This window comes from Trichosurus vulpecula, chromosome 1, assembly GCF_011100635.1.
Source record: "Trichosurus vulpecula isolate mTriVul1 chromosome 1, mTriVul1.pri, whole genome shotgun sequence".
Taxonomy (NCBI): domain Eukaryota; kingdom Metazoa; phylum Chordata; class Mammalia; order Diprotodontia; family Phalangeridae; genus Trichosurus; species Trichosurus vulpecula.
Window position 1 is genome coordinate 440,592,886 of NC_050573.1, and position 17,069 is coordinate 440,609,954.

Here is a 17,069-nt window from a genome sequence, read left to right on the forward strand (position 1 = left end):
AATCAGTTAATGTGAAAAACCGCACACCTACTTTAAACAGGCTGTGTGATTTACCCAAGTGCAAACTGATTATTTTTCTCCTGTTGCTGCCTAGTGCTGCAATAACCTGAAGAACTAACAGGGTCTAGGATCAACTACTCGATGCATTTTCCTCCAGTGGACAGAACCTTGTATGACTGACATGCCACACACATGCCACACACATTAACCTCCTTCTCCTGACCCTCCTGTCTAAAGAGGACACCTTGGGGAAAAGGGGGATTCACACAGCCTAGGAGCCCAGTTGGGCAAGTCTGTGAAAATCTGTGTTCTGAACACCTCAGAGTTTTTTAAAATGCTCATTCCAGATGCCGTAACAGGTGCCACGAGTATCCGCACCCGGAGCAAGGCGGCAGTACTTTGCCTGGGCAAAAGATTGAATTAGTCTTCCAGGCCGTCCCTCAACAGGGGCTTAAATATCAGGGCCCAGCCCCTCAGAGATACGGCCAACTCCGCCCCCCACATATACACACTTTTTTTTTTTAAGAAAAAAAAAAAAGGAAACCACTTCCTGGCACATGTTTAGGACTCTGAACTCAGTACACGGAGCCACGTGGTTGGTGCTAATCTGGCCAGATCCACTCATGATCAGCTGCATTTCTCCTGCAGCCTACTTCCAAGGGCTGCCTCTCACTCCGTAATCATGTACCATCTCGTTCAAGTCACGCGGCCTCAAACTCGTTCCCCGGAGCTAAGTGCCCTAGCCCTCCCGCTGCGACCATCCTAGTGCCACTCAATTCAGGCAGGGGGCCAGCGAAAGGGAGGGGTGTGGGGGAGGGGACCAGACATCCCGAGAGTCTCACACTCAAGCATGCACACTTGAACACGCACACACACACACCTGTGAGAAAGAGCCCGGCTCCTCCCACCCAGGCTGAGATGAGAGAAGACGCCGGCTCTGCCCAGACAGTGCCAACTTGCTTCCCACGCATAGCTTGGCATCAGTGGAGACAGAAGGCGTGGAGAGAGCCCGCTAAGGGGCGGTAGACCTCAGCACCCACCTGCAACCCCAGCAAACAAACTTTCCTTGGCTTACTGCATGGGGTGGCTGTGGTTCGCAAGAGGACGGCGCCGCCAAACGCGACCCCCCCCGACCCCCAGTCCCAGGCTGGACAGCTGCCTATGACACTTCACCGCCCACCTGACACCCCCAACCCTTCTGGGGTGCTCTCTATCAGCTAACCAGGGAGTTGGGGAGAGGCAGGAGGAGGAGAGGAAGGGGGAGGAGGGGGAGGAGGAAGCCACAGGGCGCTTTACAACTGCAGTTTCCAACTTTGCCAGCCATGCAAAAGGGTTTCCCTCCCTTCCCCTCCTCCCCGCGCATCCGGGCCCCTTTCTGCAAGTTAGCCTCCCTTTCCACAGGTTACTTTTTGTGGTCCGTGGCGGTTGAGCCATCTCCAAGGAGGAGCGCAAGGTTCGCGAGGCGAGCGCACTTACAGCCATATCGAGGTCTCTGCAAGGGCGACGACAGCTCTTCATGATGCATCCTGCGCTGCGCCCGCGACCCCGCGGCCGTCTCGGTGCGCTCCTGCCTCGGCGGCTCGGGGCTCGGAGCTCCGCTCGGCTCGCTTTTACAGCGCCCGGGACGGCTTCGGGCTGCGGCGCCAGGCTCCTCCGTAGTTGGCAGCTGTCGGTCTTCCTGCGCCTCTCCCACCTTCTCCAGATAGGTGATTTGCTACCTCCCAGCACTCTTCTAGGCGCCAGCAGCTGCAGCCTAGCTCAACGATTACTCAGCTCTGCGCGCTGACACCCGGAGAAAAAGTGAACTCTCCTCCCTCCCTCCCTCCGGCCGCCACCGCCTCCTCCTCCTCCCCCATCGTGTTTCCTTTCTCCTGCAACCCTGCCCCGTTATTCACACCCAGGCCCGGAGCTGGGGCCGCGGGGCAGCGGCCCCTACCGCCTATGGCTGAACACTGCACTGAATCTAGGGGACACCCCCTCCCTACCCCCACCTCCCGCCACCCAGTCCCGCCGGGGTCTCGGAGGAGGGGGCGGACCGGCGGGAAGCTGGACCGCAATGGTGGCAGAAACCCTTGCGCGCGCGAACACACACACACACACACACACACACACGCACACACAAAAGCTTGTTAGTGGCGGGCGATCGGGCCCTCTGTGATAGCAAGGTTTTTTTTTTTTTTCTTTTATTTCTGGCGCTTTAGGGGTGGAAATGAAACGTCGTAAAGAAAAGAAATGACACAGCAAAGGAAAGAAGGCTCTTCGTTCGCTGGGGATGTTGCTCAGTTACCAAGAGACAAACAGCTGCTAGTTCCTTTCCCTCTGGGGGCAATTGTCAACTTTTTTGTTTGGTGGTTTTGTTTTGGTTTTATTTATTCGATTGATGCATTTATTTAATGCTGAAGAAGCAACTGTTACCATGGGCTCTAAAACTGGAAGTCCACCCTTGGAAACAACCCTACTCACCTTGGTTTCCGGTAAATTGGTAAGATTTGCAGAGAACCACAATTGAGTCTTCGTTGTTTGAAGAGTAGCTATAAGTTGTAAACCACCCCCCCTCCACCCCATTCCCCCCAAGCAACCATTCAAAACACAGCAGAGAACTAAACCCATCTTCATCTCTTCCACAAACAAACAACTGTCACCCCACCCCAGCTGAGGAGGTCTCACCCCACAGGACAACCCACTCACCTAAGGAGCAGAAGAAATTTTCTTCTGTGTTATTGTACAGGCCTAAAACTACGTGGCTCTTGTTTGTTCATCAAGCTCGTTTTCCTCTTGTGCCTGGGAGTATGATATCTATCCGAAGTAATTTGTGGCCTTTCTCTACCTATGTGCCTAGGCCTTGGCTGCTTTCTCAGGGTCATGTATCCTTCCTTCCCTAGACTGGTTTTCTTACCTCTGCAGGGCAAACAACCCTTGCCTATTTACAAAGAAAACTGAAAAGCAAAGAATAGAGCAAATGGAGTTTGTTTTCCTGTTCTTATCCTAACAGATCCCTTTTCTGTGGAGATAGAAAGGGGACAGGTCAAGAACAAGATTTAATCCTCATCTCTACCTTAAATTCCCCTTTATTTCTGAGTTTAGTTCAAGTGCTACAGCTTGCTACTGGAGAGCCTGTCCTGATTCCCTCTCCAAGTTACTAGTGCCCTCTCTCCCTTCAGGAAACTTTTATATATGCTTTGTATCTATTTTATAGAAATTAATCTGTTCTCTTCTGTTTCCCCCCCTTCTTGTTATTCAATCAAGTCTGACTCTGTGACCCAATTTAGAGTTTTCTTGGCAAAGATACCATTTCCTTTTCCAGTTCATTTTACCAATTGAAGAAACTGAGGCAAATAGGGTTAAGTATCATACAGAGTCATACAACTAGTAAGTGTCTGAGATCAGATTTGAACTCAAGAACACTCATCTTCCTGACTCCAGATCCTGCATTCTATCTGCTGCACAACTCAGCTGTTTCCCCCAGTAGATTGTAAACTCCTTGACTTTCTTTTTTTGTCTGTCTTCCCATTGCCTTTCATGGTGTCTGGAACACAAGGGCCACTGAACGACAAATGTTGGTTGAATTAATGAATTAGTTGGGTTGTTTTTTTTTTTAAGTAAACAGTGATGGTTGTTAAGCTCTGAAAAGTCAGGAAGTTGAAGCTATCCATTTTCTTCTTGGGGTTCATACTTCAATGCATCAAAGGAAGTACTATCTGGTCTAACTACCCAACCTGGTGGAGGGATTTGTGATGAAAACAGCTCAGCCCTTAGAGTTAGAGAAGACCTGGGTTTGAATGTCCACTGATCAGTGTCCTAGATGTGTGATCCTAGGTAAGTCACTAAACTTACCTGAACCTCAATTTCTGTAGCTTTTATGAGATGAGCAAAATACTTGCTTCATAATGACCCTGTGAGTTGATGTTGTTATCCTTACCTGGGAAGTAACTGAAAGCAGAACTCATTATCACCTGATGAAGATGCTTCAGTGTCTCTTTTGTTTTAAAAAGCAGAACTTCCTAGTAATTAGAGCACTTCAAAAATGAAATAGACTATCTTGTGACATAATGCACTTCTCATCACTGTAGTATTCAGGCAGAAACTAGATAACAACCAATCAGAGATGCCTTTCTACATGGGATGAGAGGTTGGCCTTAGATGGTCTTAAAGGTCCTTCCAATGATTTAATTTTGGAGATTTCATATATGTCCGTCAAAGTACAGTTGGGGAAGAGCTCTAATTCCTCATAATTCATTTACCTTATATTTATTAAACACCTACTCTAGCATTTATTAAGTGCTATTATATGCCAGGCGAGTTAATGCAAAGACCAAAGTAAAGTCCCTTCTCTCAAGGAACTTACATTCTTATCCAATAAACATTTATTAAATGCCTGCAACATGCATGGGGATACATTTAATAAAAAGAAAGACAATTTCTGACCTCAGTGAGCTCACAATCTAAAATGGAAGACAATAAACAAAAGGAGGCAGGAAAGGAGAGGGGAAGAGGGAGGAACAGGACATCAGTGATACCCAGCTCTGGGCATCTTGCTCCATGGAATTGAAACTAGGTAGTGTAGCAGATGCAAAGTGGAGTGGACCTTCTAAAGGGTGTGACAAAGTGTGTGTGTGTGTGTGTGTGTGTGTGTGTGTGTATACACATATATTATGTATATTCAAAATGTGTCCAGAGCAGATATTTACAAGGTATGTTGCAAAGAAGGGGGGAGAGACACTAACAGCTAACCTTGAAAAGCTTAGAGAGGTAGACAGTGGTTTTTGAGCTAAGTCTTAAAGGAAACAGGGATTCTAATAGGTAAGGAGGGATGCATTCACATTAGATAGCCAGTGCAAAGGTATGAATGAGTATTGGAAATGGAGTATTGGAGAACAGCAAGAGAGCCAGTTTGGCTAGATTGTATTGTATAGAGGGTGGAAGGGTGGAAAGGTAGAAAGGGGTCAGGTTGTGAAGGGCTTTAAATTACAGCGGAATTTATATTAGATCAGAGAGGTTACTTGGGAGCCACTGAAGTTTATTGGGGGAGGGAGGTGACATGATCAGACTAGTGCTTTAAGAAAAATCACTTTGCTGGCTAAATGGAAGATCGATTGGAGTGAGGAAGAGCCTGGAGGCAGGTAACCAATTAGGAGGCAATTACAGTAGTTCAGGTGAGGTGATTGAGGGTTTAAACTGTGTGAGTCGAGAGAAAGGGAGGGATGTTGTGGAGTTAGAAATAGTTAATAAGCATTTATTGAGCATCTCCCAAGTGCCAGACACTGTGCTAAGCCTTGGGGGTACTAAGAAAGGCAAAAGACCGTCCCTGCCCTCAAGGAGCTCACAATCTAGTAGGGGAGGCAATAAGCAAATAAATATGTACATAAAGCTAAGTATGAGGTAAGTAGGAAATAAATAACACAAGGAAGACATGAGAATTAAGAAGAATTGCCAAAAGTCTTTTTGTAGAAAATGGGACTTCAGTGGTGACTTGAAGGAAGCCAGGGAAGCCCAGAGGCCAAGATGAGGAAAGTATTCCAGGAATGGGGGACAACTGGAGATGAGTTTCTTGTTAGTGGAACAGCAAGGAGACCAGTGTCACTGGATCCAAGAGTACTCAGCCAACTGGAAGTAAGGTGGAAGACCACAAAGGTTGGAGGGGCAGGGTTGTGAAGGGCTTGGAATACCAAAGAGAGGATTTGGTATTTGATCCTAGAGGTAAGAGGGTAAAAAGATTTGGCCACTGATTGGATGTACGTGATGAATGAAAATGAAGACTGCAGGATGAGCCTGAGGTTGTCGACCTTGGGTATGGACCTGGGTATGGAGAAGGATGAAGGCAATCTCCATTCTGTGTGTGCTGTTGATTGCTCTGGGGGATATAAAAGAGATAAGCACCATAACCCTGCCCTCAAGGAGTTTATAATGTAATTATTAAAGATAAGGCAAATGTCAGATCTTTGGAACCTGTAAATGTTCTTAAAAGAAGGTTGTTTAAATGCAGGAAGATTTCAGGGGATGGAAAAATTCAGGGTTAGATTCTTCATTGGAGTTGTCAGAGAAGACCTGGGATTTGACTAGTCTCTAGGACTTGAGTTGGGTCTCAAATAAATGGTAAGATTTAAGTAGAGAAGAGGACTACGTTCCTTCTACCTTTACAACCAAAGTAAAGGTTTAGAGGAAGGACATATGTCTTGAGGTTGGGGTTTTTATCATCCTAGTAGGAACAAACCATTCACATCAGGGTAAACTAGACTCAAAATGTGAGGATGTGAGGAACACTGGTATAAAAGAAGAATCTTGACTTAATCCTGGAAACAATGGGAAACTAGTGAAGATGACTAAACAAGAAAGTGACAGGGCTTTTTTAAACAACTAAATATTTTATTGTATGCTAAAGAAAGAAATGGACAGAAATTATATTTAAGGACATTTTTATAACTTGATATTAGCCAAAGGGCTGAGAAACAATCTATGATTGTGGAAGTTTCATCCTCTCCATATTCCTTGTTTTGGTTGTTCAGTCATTTTCAGTTGTGTTGACTCTTTGTGACCCCTTTTTGGGGTTTTCTTGGGAAGGATACTGGAGTCATTTGCCATTTCCTTCTCCAGCTCATTTTACAGATGAAGAAACTGAAGCAAACAGTGTTAAGTGACTTGCCCAGGGTCACACAGCTAGGAAGTGCCTGAGGTCAGATTTGAACTCAGGAAGAGGAGTCATCTGGACTGAAGTTCCAGTACCCTATCCACTTCATCACCTAACTGCTCCCCCCAGCCATATTCCTACTAAGTAGAAAATATCCATTTTTGTACTTTCTATGATGTATCAAATCAAGTCAGTGGCTAGTGAAAAGGGACCCAGGGTTTTTGAGGTAAAACTAAATAAAAGACACACAGAGGTTTCTGAAACTCGAGCTTATGCTCTGTCTTCAAAATTAGGCAGTCAGACTCATGGTGTGACTTCATAACTCCATTTTCTTTACTTGATATGATATCATCCCTGTCCTCCTAATCCCAAGGTCAGTCCCCAAACAGAATATTTACTCCTATACCCCATTTTCTTCTGCCATTTGCCATGGCAAACATTTTCAGCTACTATACTACCACCAAGGGAGAAAGATAGCATTAAAAGAAGATTTGGTAGATTAATCTGGCAGCAGTGTGCAATCATAGATGGAGGATGGGGGGATGGGATAGGATGAGGAAAGAAAACTGGGGTGGGGAGCAGGCAAGAATTTTTTAAAACAGAGGCCTAATTAGGGTAGAAACTGTGGGAAAGTTTATCTTAGGCTCTTATTGTTTTGGATAAAATACAGGCACATGAATACTTATACAAAAAATACATTTTGTTGTCATTAAGTAATTTTTTTTAGTCATGTCCAACTCATTATGACTCCGTTTGGGGTTTTCTTGACAGAGATACTGGAGTGATTTGCCATTTCCTTCTCTAGCTTATTTTATAAATGAGGAACTGAGGCAAATGAGGTTAAGTGATTTGCCCAGGTTGATGAAAAGCTAGTATCTAAGGGCGAATTCGAACTCATGAAGATGAGTCTGTGGTTCTAAGCCCAGCACTCTAACCACTGTGCCACCTAGCTGCCCTTAGAAATACATACTAAAGGCTTTAAAAAGAATAAAAAGAACCAAAAGAACCAAGATACGGATGGACGACAAAAGCAAATAGACTGAATATAGCACAAGTCTAGAGGAAATATTTTAAGGCTGAAAGGTGAAAGTAAGGTTACAATTAAGTAGAGATCCAGGAAAAAGACAGGACTCATTGGAAAAGACCCTGATGTTGGGAAAGATCTAAGGCAAAAGGAGAAGGAGACAGCAGAGGGTGAGATGGTTAGATAGTGTCGCAGAAACAACAAATATGAGTTTGGACAGACTTCGAAGATAGTGGAGGATACAAGGTCCTGGTGTGCTGTTTTATGGGGTCACGGAGAGCCAGACATAACTAATGACTGAACAACAACAGAGATCTAGGATAATAGTGAGAGTCCAATGCAATACCTACCTGCTATCATCTGATCTATCAGTGAAGGTTCAACGTCCTCTTCAAGTCCAAGGTTTCTGGGCAGAGCTTAATACTAAGAGGAACTATGAGGATAAACTTCCATTTTCAGCACTGAAATCTGTAGGGTTTCCATATGTAGTCACTCTATAATGATCCTATTTCAAAGTTCATTTCACCTCAAAAATCATAGACTAGAAATTTGGAGGCAAAAGGCTGTACTATTGTCTGTTATTTGACACTGGAGAACAACTACAAATAAACACTAGGCCATATGCCAGTTTTAATTTTCACCATCTGACTGTGCTTGCAAGAACATTAAAATAAAAAGTGAAGCCATCTAGTGAAAAAATGTTTTTTTAATGGGGCATGAAAAGGTTTTTAAAATGTAAAACAAAAGATGACATTGGAAAACAACTAGCTATGCTAAAGGCAATTTTTTAAAAGTACTGTAGTTTAAAAATTGATTATTTGCTAAAGCCATTTCTTTTCCATTTTTAAGTTTAAAAGAGTATGGTAATGTTTGCGAAAAGCATTACTTAGCTGCTATAGATATGATAGTTATATAACTATAATAGATGACTTGATCCACAGGTACAAAGGAAAAAGATACATTTATTATCAAAACATTTGACATGCAACTTCGGCATGTCATTTTCTCGTGAAATATTTGCCTTTTAGCTCTTCTCAGCAATGCAATGATCTAAGACAATTCCAAAAGAATCATGATGGAAAATGCTATGCGCATCCAGAGAAAGAACTATGGAGCCTGAATGCAGATTGAAGCAGGCTACTTTCTCCTTTTTTGATTTTTTTCTTTCTCATGGTTTTTCCCTTTTGTTCTGATTCTTCTTTCACAACATGACTAATGTGGTAATATGTTTAATATGATTGTGTAAGTATAGCCTATTGCTTGCTATCTTGGGGAAGGAGGAGGGAAGAAGGGGGGAAATTTTAGATTTCAAAATCTTATAAAAATGAACATTGATAACTAAAAATTAATGAATTGATTTTTTAAAAAAAGAGATATGTATCTTGTTTTTCCCCAATGGTATTGTTTTCTTGGTCACATACATCCACAACTGCTGAGAAAGCTTCTCAAAGGGCTACAAAAAAATGCAAACAGAGGAATGCATAAGAAAAATAGTTAGACAACCTTCTTCATGAAAACAAGGAAAACCAAGAAAAGAAATGTGAGATATGCAAAAGGACAATTTGTGCCAGACCTGTTTTGATCTGATTAACAGTCGGAAACACTATACATTGACCCTGACATTGATCCTCTTTGAGTATGAAGAACAACAAATCACTATTCTTTGGAGTTCACACTTTTTCCACAAATCGTATCACATGAGGAAGAAAGGAAAGCTAACAGGGAGCAGGAACTACATTGTACTCCAAAGAACATTTCTGTTGATTTTCAAAAAGAAATTTAACTGCTTTAGTGGCACATCGAATTTCAAACTAACAAAACATGCAATAATGTTTCAATTCTTTTTTTAAAAATCAGAATATATTAATCAAGAAAGGGACCTTAAAGACCATCTAGTCCAAAGGTCTCATTTTATTGATGAGGATAAACCTAGAGAGGTTAAGTGGTTTCCTGAAGGGCAGTGAATGAATGGCCGAAGTATGCTTATTCCTATTTAGGAAAACACACACACACACACACACACACACACACACACACACACACACACATGAATATGTATATGTGTACACACATGCATATAAAAACTTATATGTATACAAACACATGTATATGTGTACATTGTTTCCATCTAGACATATGCACACATATTGTGTAACCTGAGCATACTCAGTTCACCTAACATGGGAGTACCCTTGAAAGGCCTTTGGAGCATGTCCAAACTTCCTGTCATGGAGGCCTCTATGTCCCCTTCCACATGAGTGGAAATAGCCTCCTTGGATTGGCCGCCTGCATCTTTAAAACTAGCGAAACTGAACCGGTCAGCCTCTTTTCTGCTGTTCTTTTTTCAGCTACTCTTATCTGCTGCATCCAAAGGGTAAAGATCATGGTTTACCCACATCGTGGGAATCATGGACTAAACAGGTGAAAGGGAAAGGACTTCCTTTTTCTCTCCTTCTTTTACTCTGGCTCAGAGAAATGGGTTTGGAGGTTTGGTTTCTCTTCCATATTATTTGTCCTTCCCAGTTTCAGGTACCAGTGGTAATTCCCATTGGATCAAAGAGTTGGAGCCAGGATTCTACAAGACATGGACAGCTAAACAGTTCAGCATGAAGGCCCTGAGAAGCTGGGATACCTGGGACTTGAGCCTGAGATGGGGTTTGGACTTGGATCTGTGCTCTATGTAGGAGCCAAGCCAAGCTGTGAACCTAATCCCTTAAACCTCCCCAGAGAAGGAGGTGCAAAGGGGAGGGATCATGTCTCCCACTGGTTGGGGAAGTAAGTTTGTGTGTTTGTGATTATACATTTTGAAGTAAGTATTCCTTTATAAAAGGGAATCTGATTGTAGTAGCTAAAGGGGAATTAGGGTTCAAGGGGACCATCCTCTACATTTGGGAAGCACCATCATTGGGGGCTGGAGCCATTTACAGAGGCTAGAACCCTCTGCTCCCTTAAAGGTACTAGAGAAACTGGAGGGGAAAGAGAAAAAAACATCTACCTGGCCATCAGGTGGGAAAAAACAGGCAGTAGTCCTACTCTTGCCAGTTTTAAAGGTTCAGGCGGATAATCAATAGAGGCAAAATCTGTGCATGTATGGTAGGAGAAAAGGAGTCCTTCATCTTAGGCAATCTGGACATGTCCCATAGATGTACTTCCATGTTAGGTGAATTGGGCATGCCCAAACAAGGCTGGATTTTGTGTTGTGTGTTTGTGTTGTGTGTATATAATTGATTATATACCCAGTACCCAAGAGTGCTTAAACACAATAATCCCTTATTCATACTTATCTGTAGAGAGACAGAGAGTAGTACTTTTCAGTTTAACTAAAGACTAGTGTTTTATTGGGCCTCAAAGTTTTTCATAAATACAGGAGTAAACCTGAAAGTAATCCACTTGGTTGTTTTTGGTGACCTTGAAATCAAAACCCTTTGATAACCAATGAATATCACAGACCTATGCAAATTTTGTTAAAAAAAATACATAATAATGTAGCCCTTTTAGGAGACTCAAACCAAGTGCTTGGAAAAGCTAATCCCCAAATTTCCCAGATTCCTCAGTGGTCAGAGCTCTCTTCCTCCTTATATTATCAACTTGTAAATGCTGGCATGTTGATCCACTAACAGCCTGGTATGTTTACTCCCTTCTGCCCTCTCCAAACAACTCAGTGGTGAATTTTAGAGGACTTTCTGTCTCCTTTCTCCCAAGTGCCTTTTGATGCCATCAAAAAGAAGAAAGAAGTTAGACTCCAGTTCCTGGCCAGGGAATCTAACTGTGATTTCAGGGATAGGTACTATATGCTTCCTTGCTATATTTATGAGCACTAACGAGATTTTTTGAGTTTCTTAGAAGAAAGTTCCTACAGACTGCTCCTAAAAAAAGGCTATTCAGAAATCAATTTTCTTAAATCATTCATGTATTTGCATTGACTTACATTATAATTTCAGAAATGCTTTGTTTTTATTTGATTGATCTTTAATTGGCAGTTAACTCCTAACCAATTACTCTCCCTTACCTCCTCCCTTAGCCTTTCTGTCTCCAGTCATTGATAAACTATAAACAAATACTTGGGTGACCTAGGTTAGATAAATGAATGTTTTTCTAAAAAGCACTTTAATAGGAAAAATAATTTCTTAATTCATGATGCATTTACTTTACAACTTCAGATTAATCTAATTTTCTCAAATGGGGCTGTAACTGTACCATTAAAAAAAAAAAGATAGCATCACTGAGAGAATGATGCCAGCATCATACATTATAAATCATACATTACTTTGGGCATCTAGACAGGAGTTGCTTTCTGGAAAGGTGCTTATTGTGCAAGATAAAGCATCTAGGTCTGGGGTGGGGGTGGTGTAAGAATAGGGAGACTATTAAATTAAATTTAATAAATATTTATTAAGTACCTACTACATGTAAGGCCTATGATAAGTACTGGGGATGAAAATAAGAAGTAAAACAGTCTCTGCCCTCAAGAAGCTTACAGTCTAATGAGAGAAAACAACACACAACAGGAAAGCTGAAAAGGGAAAGAGGGTACCAGGCTGATGATGAGTTTCCGTGTAGTAGAAAAAAAGCATAGCTGCTGATAAAATGCCTGGAAAGTTCTGATCTGAGCCTTCTCCAAAAGAAATCTTTGGGACTTCCCTACCTGTAAAATGATGGACTTGGATTAGATAACCTCCCACGTCCCCTCTAACTTTAAAGTCCTATGATATACTATGTAGTCAAATCAAAAGGCATTTATCGAGTACCTCAAGCACAGGCATTATGTAAGTACTAGGGATACATAGAAAGGCAAAGACAGTCCCTGCTTTTAGGGAGCTCACTATCAAATGAAAGGAGACAATACATAGAGACTTTAGGGGAGTAGCATGACCTGCCAGAGGTGTCATATGTCAGAACAATGATTTCTAATTTTGCAGAGTCTTGTAAGCTAGCGTTTATTTCATTTCAAAAATAATTCCTAACTCCTTCTCCCTACTGAAAGGGTTGTTGTTGCTTCTTCATTTTCAAAGAGGACCAATGACATTGCCGGATGATGTCTAGCCTTGCCCTTGGTTTGGATTTGTGAGACAGAGTTGCACAAAGTCATCAGTGTCACTTTCTCCTCCAGAATCATCTAACTCTAGTGGCAGGACAGACATCATGATAACTGGTTATGGCCCCCAGGATGCAGTGGATAACCTTGGCATCTTTGATATTTGACCAGATTGGAACAGATGTTCTCATCTGCCCTTTCTGCTTAGAAAAGTCTTCACATGCTTGAGGTAGACATCCCCCTACCTCATCAACAGGTATGAGGCCTGTCAGTTACCTTCAACCTCATTTAGTCCATCTGCCAAGACAGTTTTACCAGGGTGTGGCTGCTGGGCGTGCTAGGGGTGGATGGGGTATTCAGGGAGGACCAGCACCTCTGGTGTGAGGGCTTGCCTAGTCCTTTTCAGAGATACTTATCTACCTTCGGTGTCCACCTGTCACCCAACTATCACCTGTTGGTTTTGGAGTCAACCTACAGTAGCATTTCACAAGTTCTGGAAAACAAGTTTTTTGGGTTTTTTAAAACCACAGATTTTCTACCAAAGGTCCTTGATTCTTAAAACCTACAAACTGAGAGATGAGGGGAATTTCACTCTGATTCAATGTGGTCAATGAGAATAGACCCTAACACTCAAATTCACTGGAAGAAGGCCAAAGGGAACATACATTTGGATGGGAGGAATCTCTCCAAGATGCTCTAGTCCTCTCATCCATACCCAATCAATAGGCAGCAAGAGATTTGGGTGGGGGAAGGGCATTGTGTAATTAGTTTACTTTTTGAAGTTTTGCTTTTAAAGCTTTTTAAATGTGTTTCCTTTTGATAAATGACTTACAGTTTTATGGAACTTAAAGGGTTTTTATTTAAACTTTTGTTATTCTGTACTTAAACACCAAAAGAAAGAAAATAACATCTTCATAAGCACAGCATAACAAAAGAAGGCGATTATATGTGAAGCTGTGAATCTCTATTACATATAGTTTGCTTTTTAAAAAGATATGCAATAAACTTAACATTTTACTTTCAAAGCTGTCCAGCTTATGTATTTCTTTCAAGGTTTTAAGATTTAAAAAGTCCTTTGCTCTCAGCAGTCCTATAGAGGCAAATAGTACAAATATAATTATTCCCCATTTTACAGATTGGGAATTTGAGGCAGATAAAATTGAAGTAATGTGCCCCCAGTCACATACCTAGTAATTGCCAAAGCCAAGATTCAAACCTAGGTAGGTCTTTTAACCCAAAGTCCTGTTCCCTCTTAGCTGCCTCTCATAAATAATGGTATTACATAAAGGTAATTCTTTGAATGGGGAAAAAATGAAACATTTCTTGCTTGGTTTCTTTTTTATAAAAGGTAACAATGAATCAAATACTTCAGGTTTGTCTGTTCCTGCCCATGAAAAGAAAGCAAATTTTGATTATCCATTTTTTAAAAATGAGAAATGATTAGGCTTTGAGAAGAGATATTGCCAGCATTTATCCCTATTTAAAAACTAGGTTCATTATTTGCTTTGGATCAGAGCAAGGCTCGCTAAGCTCATAATGGGTCATGGTGAAGTTTTTTTGAAGGAAAGCAGGAAATCAAAGTTTCCTTAACATTTGAAGATAAAACATCAGAAAATGAACTGAAAAAAATCAGATTGTCAAAGGAATTGTTGAAAAATCACTTGCAAATGCTATATGTTTAATTGCTTTTTAAATTGCCATCAACAAGAAACCATCTTGAGAATAAAAGCAAAGCAAAGAAATAAGGGAGCATGTAGCCCTGCTTTGTCTTTGGCAGTCACATTTTCATCTCCAAACATAGAAAAATTAATGAGTGACAATAGCATTGATATTCAATTTCTATGCTTGAAAAAATTACATTGATTTTGTGTAAAATATATGTAATTATCTTCAAATATAATTTCTCAATGTGGATTTCTGTTTTGTTCCCATGAGGAGAGAAATTTAAAAATTCTACTAAAAATTTGACTTTTTATTGAATGATTTAATTTAAGAGATTATATAGAGAAAGGGCTTTGACCTGTGATTTTATTGAAAAAGAGAACTCCCAGGTGAGGAAACTTCCTCTCCCAATGCAGATCATTAATTTCTCTGTAATTTAGTCTTAGAGACCTGCCTGAACAGAAGTGTCAAATACTCAGCCCACCACTGCAAGTGGCCCACAACACTCCTGAATGCACCAAACCAGATTCAAATGCAGTTTCTAGCTGAATTTAACATATTGGTGTACTAATTTAAAAAAAAGATATGTAAATCTGTGTGGCTTTCTAAGTCAATATAAGACCCTCAGGGATCCCTAGGTATGGTTTTGTAGCCCTGTTTCTTTTTGAGTTTAACACCATTGGTCTAGAGTATTTAGGGGTGTAATGCCTTGCCTGGAGCCACACAGCCAGTATGTGTTAGGAACAGAACTTGAACCCAAATCTTCCTGGATAGCACTCTATCCATTATAACGCACTGCTTCTTTAAAATAGTACTTGTTAGTTTCATGACAGCGGGTGCTTTTCTAGTCACCAGTGGAGTGACTTTTAGCTTTTTTGTGCTTTTTAGCATGATGTTTTCATCAATGTTGTCAGATGCTTTCAACAAGGACCAACAAGGCATCAAGATCAGCTACCACACTGATGGTAAATTATTTAACTTGTAAAGGTTATAAGCTAAGACTAAAGTAGAGGGAAAGTTGGTGTGTGGTTTTTTGTTCACAGATGATTGTCCACTCAATGCAGCCTCTGGGTTGAGATGCAACAGAGAATAGATCCATACTTTGCTGCTTGTACTAATTTTGGCCTGACAATCAACACCAAGAACACAAAGGTTCTCCACCAGCCAGCACTGAACCATCCACATGTGGAACCATCGGTTATAGCTAATGGAGAAATTTTGACTTCTGTGAATAAGTTCACATACCAAAGTGTACTTGTCAGTATACTTTCCAGGGATGTGCTGATAGACGATGAGGTCAATGGACCCATTGTTATGGGCTAGCTCAGCGTGTGGGAGGCTCTGAAGGAAAGTGTGGGAGAGAAGAGGTATTAGTCTGCCTACTAAATTGAGAGTCTAGAATTATCGTTGTGCTGACCTCATCGTTGTATGCCCTTGAAACCTGGATAGTCCTGCCTGGAAACTGAATCACATCTATTTGAATTGTCTTAGGAAGATGCTGATGATCACTTGGCAAGATAAAGAACAGACACTGAGGGCCTTTCTCAAGCTGAACTGACAAGCGTTCAAACTCTACTGCAGAAAACACAACTCCAATGGGCTGGGCCATTGTTCAAATGCCAAATGTATGCCTGCCTAAAAGACCATTTTACAGAGAGCTCATACAGGGCAAGCACTCATGTGGAGGTCAGAAGGAGCGATACAAGGACACTCTCAACGTCTCCCTGAAGAACTTTGGAATCAGTCGTGAGATGTGGAAGACACTAGCACAGGACCATCCAGAATGGCGTGCCCTCATCAAGAAGGTACTATGCTCTATGAGCAAAGCAGAATTGCAGTAGCTCAAAAGAATCACAAGATGGGCAAATTTAGAGACATCTCCACTCCAAATGTTCATATAGACTATTTGTGTGCAATCAATGGTAGAGCCTTCCAAGCTCATATTAGTCTGATCAGCCGCAGTTGGGTACACTTTACCTTGACCCCAACATAGTAATGTCATTTTGGTCATCTTTGAGAACAAAACACAGCAACACAGCAACCATTTGTTGTTGTTTAGTCAATCTAGTTAGGTCCAACTCATAGTGACCACCTTTGGGATTTTCTTGGCAAAGATACTGGAATGGTTTGCCATTTCCTTCTTCAGCCCATTTTACATATGAGGAAACTGAGGCAAATAGAGTTAAGTGACTTGTTCAGGGACACACAGCTAGTAAGTGTTTGAGGCCAGATCTGAACTCAGGTCTTCCTGACTCCAGGGCTGGCATCCTATCTACTGTACCACCCACCTGCCCCTAAAACATTATGTACCCCTCTAATTTTAGTAGCCTGAGAATGAGAATTTTACTGCTTTGCATCAGAATTTAAGATAGCGCAATGTGAATAAATTTCTACTAATCACAAGGAAAAGGTTTCTTCTCAAAAGAGATGGGTACTCTCACTCTGTAGTCTCTTGACTGGGGAAGGATTAGAAGCCCCTAATACTTTCATAGTTCATTTCCTTGTAAAGAAGAGAAAGAAGGAAAAATGGAGTGAGCTGACTCCTGTTCAGTGAAATAAGTTTTAAGTGCCCTGCCCCCCCTCCAAAGACTTGGACCTAAAGTACAAAGGCTCAGTTCAGAATGAGTTTAATTAATTCCCTTCACTTGGGCTAGAAAATAGCATTAATTTTATCAAAGGAAATAGCCAATTCTATCTATTGCAAAAGACCTCAGAAGAGCTTA

At 41.6% G+C, this 17,069-nt stretch overlaps 1 protein-coding gene and 1 long non-coding RNA gene across 2 annotated transcripts in view; one reads left to right on the forward strand and one right to left on the reverse strand.

Moving 5' to 3' along the window:
- Positions 1-1,795, reverse strand: part of IQGAP2 (IQ motif containing GTPase activating protein 2) — a 288,287-nt gene extending 286,492 nt beyond the window's left edge. The window contains exon 1 of the mRNA XM_036747108.1: positions 1,477-1,795. Within this exon, the coding sequence (XP_036603003.1) occupies positions 1,477-1,525 (49 nt within the window). The 5' untranslated portion in view covers positions 1,526-1,795. The remainder of the gene's footprint in view (positions 1-1,476) is intronic.
- An 8,189-nt stretch (positions 1,796-9,984) lies between these two features.
- Positions 9,985-16,224, forward strand: LOC118853271. The gene is made up of 3 exons (XR_005010672.1): positions 9,985-10,070; positions 10,173-10,424; positions 15,390-16,224. It is a non-coding gene; the product is annotated as an uncharacterized LOC118853271 (long non-coding RNA).
- The last annotated feature ends 845 nt before the right edge of the window (positions 16,225-17,069 follow it).